Source organism: Monomorium pharaonis, chromosome 10 (assembly GCF_013373865.1).
Source record: "Monomorium pharaonis isolate MP-MQ-018 chromosome 10, ASM1337386v2, whole genome shotgun sequence".
NCBI classification, from domain to species: domain Eukaryota; kingdom Metazoa; phylum Arthropoda; class Insecta; order Hymenoptera; family Formicidae; genus Monomorium; species Monomorium pharaonis.
Genome location: NC_050476.1, coordinates 13,911,696 through 13,917,695, shown reverse-complemented (window position 1 = coordinate 13,917,695; position 6,000 = coordinate 13,911,696). Strand labels below are relative to the sequence as shown.

Below are 6,000 nucleotides of genomic sequence, written 5' to 3'. Positions count from 1 at the left end.
TTTTTTATTGACCAAGGTTTACTCTGAGGGTGAAAACTACCCCTTAAAGGTAAAAGCTATATTTGATATATCAGGTAGAATAAGTGGAAAGTTTTAGAAAATAAAATGTTTACTGGGTGTTGCTGAAGAAAAATCTTATGTTAAAAGTGTGAAATTCAAAATGGCCGATCCAATATGGCGTCCAGATTCATCAAAATTTTTAATATTTTTCGTGAAAATAAGTAAATTAGAAATTCTTGTCATTGAAAAATTTAAATTTTCGATTTGTGGGATCGATGAACTTAATTATGGTGTTAAAGGTACAAAAATTCAACATGGCAGTTCCAACTTGGCAGCTACATATATTAAAATTTATGATTTTTTTACAAAAATGTGTAGATTCAGGTCTTTTTCATGAAGTTTAAATAAATGGTTTCTGGGATCATTGACTATAAATAGTGTGTTTCACCCGTGTCGATCAAAAGATGACCGACTCGCGGGTTCCACTGAGGAGTGATCGGTCGCGGCGCTAGGAGAGGGGGCGAGAGGTACAGCAGGAGGTAGAGTCCGTGAGGCGCGCACGACTATTAAGCGGAGCAAGGATCGGAGAGGATCTCGAATAAAGATCTCAACTTTACTATTGCACTTTTATTGCACACACGTTTCCGCTCCCACAATGACACCAGTACTACTAAATATAACTTTCAAGCATAGAGGCACTCGAGCGCGCGAAAAGTAGTTCTCGTGTGAAACTCGATGTCTCCAGGCAAGAAGCGAAAGACGCGAGAGAGCTCGTCAGCGTAGTCGTTCACATCTGACCTGCTGCGAGATCATGCTCATCGGCTGCCCTAACGCTTTCCCGGCTCCCAACTCCCTCGTCTCCAAGCTGCTCGATCCACCTGGGCGCGGGGAAAGGGGCGAGACACGCGCGGGCCGAGTGATAGAGCCTTCGATATGTCGTATTATATAGGAGGATCACGCAAACCCTCCTGAGAATCCGAACATGCCGCCCGTCTCGTCCGAGCGACGAAATTGAGAGATCGGCCTAGGCGGACCGCCGTGAAGAATCCGGGATTCCGGTCGATGAGATATAGTAAGAGTCAATCCCTAGGAGCGTCCTCGCCCACGGGCAGAGGGACAAGCTTTGTAATCGGTCGTTTTAGGGTAGATGTCGCGGTCTTGATCGTAGCGACTCTGACGAGACCGTCGGGCCCCGGATGGAGCGCTACAACACGAGCGAGAGCCCACTTCGTCGGGGGCAGCAGCTCGCTTTTGAGAAGAACCAGGTCGTCTACAGACAGATTAGGAGCCGGTCGCCTCCAGCGTTTTAGCTGTTGCAGATGGTGAACGTACTCGCTCGACCATCTGCGCCAGAAATGGTCACGCATGGCCGTAGTCAACGCCCAGCGCGTCGCAAAGCGTCCAGAAGACTGTTCGGCAGACCCGGGTTCCGGTAAGGCCGTCAAGGGTTCCCCGACCAAAAGATGACCTGGAGTGATGGCTACGAGGTCCGAAGAGTTGTTGCTGGGCGCGTACAACGGCCTGGAGTTGAGGCATGCCTCGATCTGCGCCAAGGTCGTCATCTCTTCGAAGGTGAGACAGGCGTCTCCGACGACTCGTCTTAGGTGGTACTTGACCGTCTTGACGCCGGCCTCCCAAAGTCCACCGAAGTGAGGAGCTTCAGGAGGAATAAAGGCCCACTCCGTGCCGTCATTCGCAAGGCGAGATGCGCACTCCTTGTAGAACGCAGACGCTGCACGGAACATGCTTCGGAGTTCCTTGTCGGCGCCTCTGAAATTTGTCCCATTGTCGCTTAGGAGACGCTGGCAGGGGCCTCTGCGGGACACGAACCTTCGAAAGGCTGCTAGAAAAGAAGCAGAGGAAAGATCAGACACTGCCTTCAGGTGGAGCGCTTTGGACGACAGACAGACAAACAGACAGATATAGCCCTTGATGGACTTATGCCCGCGCCCCTTGGAGGTGCGGAGGGGCACAGGACCAGCGTAGTCGACACCAGCGACCGAGAAGGGGCGGCTGGGACGCGTGCGCTCAGCCGGCAATTGACCCATCTGCTGCTCCGCTGCGACGCCCCAAAACCGGGCGCAACGCAGGCAAGCGTGGATGACCGACCGAACCAGCGAGTTTGCTCGCAGGATCCAGTATTGCCTCAGAAGGAGACTTCGGGTCAAGTGAGGACCTCCGTGGAGCGAATTTGCATGGGCTTCTCGCATCAGGAGGAGTGAAAGGTAGCTGTCCCTGGCGAGGATGAGCGGGTGCTTCTCAGCGAAAGGGAGGAGCGCTTGCTGGAGGCGTCCACCCACGCGCAGCAGCCCATCCGAGTCCAGGACAGGTCTGAGAGGCAGCAAGGGAGACCCAGCCGGGCACTGCCGCTTGTTTCTGAAGCGGGCTATCTCCTCGGAAAAGTCCTCGGCCTGAGCGATTCGCACCCACCGTCTGCGAGCCAAGCTCAGTTCCTCCGCTGTGAGGAATCCTGTCCGCCTACCCCAAGGGTGCCGTGCATTGTCAAGGAACCTAAGGCAAAAAGCAGAGACCCAAAGCAATCGCGCGAAACTGGAATATCGATGAAGTACATCATTGCGAGGTTCAGGCCTTGCGACGAACGTCGCTCGCGGCCCGATTTCCTCCTCCTCAGGGCCACAATCGACATGACCCGGTTCGGGAGCAGAGTACTCCGAGTGAGAGAGCCAGGGCGGTCCAGTCCACCAAAGATGGAGGTCCGCCAACGTCGCCGGGGATATGCCTCCCGTTGCTGCGTCAGCCGGGTTGTCCCTCGTCGGCACGTATCTCCACCGCGTCGGTGGTACGAGGTCTTGCACCTCAGCCACTCGGTGAGCGACAAAAGGTTTCCAGCGTGCCGGATGGGACCGAATCCACGCCAGCGCTGCCGTGGTGTCTGTCCAGGCGTAGGTTGGGACATCCTCCATGTTTAGGGCCCGCACAGTGGCGCGTACAAGTCGAGCCAGTAAAACTGTCCCACACAGCTCCAGACGCGGTATCGAGGGCTGCTTGATCGGAGCCACCTTGGTTTTGGCGACCAAGAGTCTGACCGTGAAGCCACCGGCCGCGTCTGCACACCGCAAGTAGACCGTCGCCGCGTAGACACGTCTAGAGGTGTCGGAGAAGCCGTGCAGCTTGACCACGTTTCCCGGCCCAAGAAAGCCCACGTGGCGCGGAATGCGCAGCTGGTTCAACTGAGGCAAAGTTTGCGCGAACGTCGTCCACGCCGTCCTCAAGTGGTCCGGCAGAGGGTCGTCCCACGAAAGTCCAGCCATCCACAGATCCTGAATAAAAACCTTACCAAAGATCAGGACTGGAGCGGCCCAGCCAAGAGGGTCGAAGAAGCGAGCCACGTCCGACAGAACGGTCCGTTTAGTGCAGACGCCCGAGTTTAAGGTGGAGACCACCCGCAGGGCGAAGCTGTCGTCGGGAGGACTCCACAGAACTCCCAGGGTACTGATCCTGTCTCGGTCATAGAAGAGTTTGTCGTTGGACTTCTCAACAGGGCACAGCTCGGGTATGTTGGCTGCCCACTTGCTCAAGTCGAATCGACCAGCGGCAAGGATTGCTTCTGTCTGACGCCTCGTCTCCATGGCTTCTTTGAGAGTGTGACCACCCGCCAGGATGTCGTCGACGTAGGAGTGCGACCTTAGGGCCTCTGCACCGAGGGGGAATATGGATCCCTCATCCTCGGCCAGCTGCAGAAGAGTCCACAGCGCGAGATACGGCGCCGAAGCGGTGCCGTAGACGACCGTCAAGAGACGGAAGTCCTGCACCTCCCGAAAGGGGTCAGCTCGCCACAGGATGCGCTGCAAGTCCGTGTCCTCTAGGTGTACCAAAATCTGACGGAACATCTTTACGATGTCCGTCGTAAAGACGAACCTGAAAAGGCGCCAGCGCGACAGAATCGCCCAGAGCTCGGATTGCAACTTTGGTTCTGAAAGAAGCAAGTCGTTAAGCGAGTAACCAGTGGCGGTGCGGGACGACGTGTTGAAGACCACGCGTATCTTGCTGGTCAAGTCCGATCCTTTAAAGACTACGTGGTGCGGTAGATAGTAGACGCCGGGTCGATGAATCTCCGAAGCCGGAATCACTGCCATGTGACCGAGCAGTTGGTACTCAGCCATAAAACTCACGTACTGCTCCCGCAGCGTCGGGTTGCGTGTCAGCCGTCGCTCCAGACTGGTGAGCATGCCGAGAGCCTCCCCGCGGTTGTAGCCCAGACAAACGCCTGGATCGTTGCGTCTGGGTAGCCGCACTAAATACCTGCCCTGCGAGTCGCGGGCATGCGTAGCGGCAAACTGATTCTCGCAATGGAGATTTTCCGGCGAGGCAGCAGGTTCCTTCGGTAGTTCCTCAAGCTGCCAGAACCGCTGAAGAGCGCGATCCACCTCGGCCCAGGAGGCGGACAGGTAGAACGAAGAGACGCCCGATCGATTGCGCACTTCCGATGAAGTAGAGGCTTGACCCATGAGAACCCAGCCCAGGCCTGTAGCCTGGGCCGAAGGGGCGCCGCGTAGTCCCTCTCGAAGAAGGGCGCCGTACACATCGGCACCGAGAATAGCATCCACCGGGGCGGGCCGGTCATAGTCCGGATCGGCGAGCGTCAACCCAGCTATGTGCGGCCAAGGGTGCCGCTGCCCTCTGCGCGCCGGGAGGAGCGAGGTGAGACGAGGCAGCACCAATGCTGACGGCAGATGCAGGCGCGCGCTGCGATCCCGTGACCCGATGGTGAGCGCCACCGATTGGGTGGCCACGCTGGAGGTTTGTCCCTGTATGCCGGACATTGGAACGCGTACGCGCCTCCTCGGCAAACAGAGCCGCTGCGCAACCCGATCGGTGACGAAAGAGGCTCCCGATCCCGAGTCCAGCAGGGCTCGAACTGTGATCTCTCTTCCCTCCGTGTCTGAGCAGATCAGTTGCGCCGTCGAGAGTAAAACCTGACCCCCGAACTGGCTGGTGAGAACCGCTACGTTGGCTGTCACCGCCGAACTAGAAGACGCCACCGCACCGGATCCAGCGTCCTTTTCCTTGGCTGCAGAGTCAGCGTCGCCAGCGGAGGCATCTGGAATATGTAACAATGTGTGGTGCTTGTCACCACAGCGCAAGCACCGGAGGTCAGACGGACAGTCGCTCACTGCGTACTTCAGCTTAAGGCAGTTAGAGCATGCCCCCTGCTTCTTAGCGTGGTCCCGTCGCTGCGGCACCGAGAGCGCCTTGAAGCGCGGGCAATAATTGAAGAGGTGGTTGCCTTGACAAAGGCTGCAGCGATTCGCTGACTTGCCCGCAGTCGAGGTAGCAAATGCGCTCACCTTTTTCTTCTCTGGTTTACCTGAAGCAGCCGGTTGCGGGCTGGCCTTGACATTGGTCGCCTCCAGGGATCGGATACGCGTCTGCAGAAACTCCTGCAGTTGCGTGAGAGTCGGGAAGTCCGTAGTGGTCTTCAGAGAGGCCTCCCAGAAGAGGCGCGATGATGGGTCCATTTTCTCAACAACGACGTGAACGAACCAATTGTCCCAGTAAGCGACCGGGCGTCCTAGGGACTCGAACGATCTTCTGACCTGCATCACCGAACTGCTTAATCGCTTGAGCTCCGCCGGGGACGGTTTTGTGACCGCCGGACTGCCGAGGAAAGCGCGCGTGTGAGAGGCGAGCAAGACTCGCCGATTATCGTACCGCGACTTCAGCTCGGACCACGCCAGGTCGAATCCAGCGGAGGTCATCTCCATGTTTGCGACAGTCTCAGCGGCCTCGCCTGAAAGAGTCGTTTTTAAATATTGCAGCTTCTGCACCGGGGCCAGGTCCGGGACATCGCCGACCAGAGGACAGGAACAGATCCCGATAACTCTCCCATGCTAGCGGGTCCCCGGAAAAGGAAGGCAGGTCTAACTTGGGCAATTGGATTTGCTTGGCGAAGGACACCACAGAGGCGTCACGCCCTGACGCTGGCTGATCATCCTTAATTAGAGCGTTAACCCGTGATTTAAATAGTACGTAGTTGTC

General features: G+C 56.7%; 1 protein-coding gene across 1 annotated transcript; it reads right to left on the bottom strand.

The window, feature by feature from the left end:
• Positions 1-1,079: 1,079 nt before the first annotated feature.
• LOC105831884 lies at positions 1,080-5,726 on the bottom strand. Its single transcript, XM_036292559.1, has one exon. It carries the CDS (start codon positions 5,724-5,726, stop codon positions 1,080-1,082), a length of 4,647 nt encoding a protein of 1,548 aa, XP_036148452.1.
• Between the last annotated feature and the right edge of the window lie 274 nt (positions 5,727-6,000).

What these genes read in the sequence shown, in the direction of transcription:
- LOC105831884 (XM_036292559.1), bottom strand. Translation starts at nt 5,726, where the DNA reads ATGGAGATGACCTCCGCTGGATTCGACCTGGCGTGGTCCGAGCTGAAG.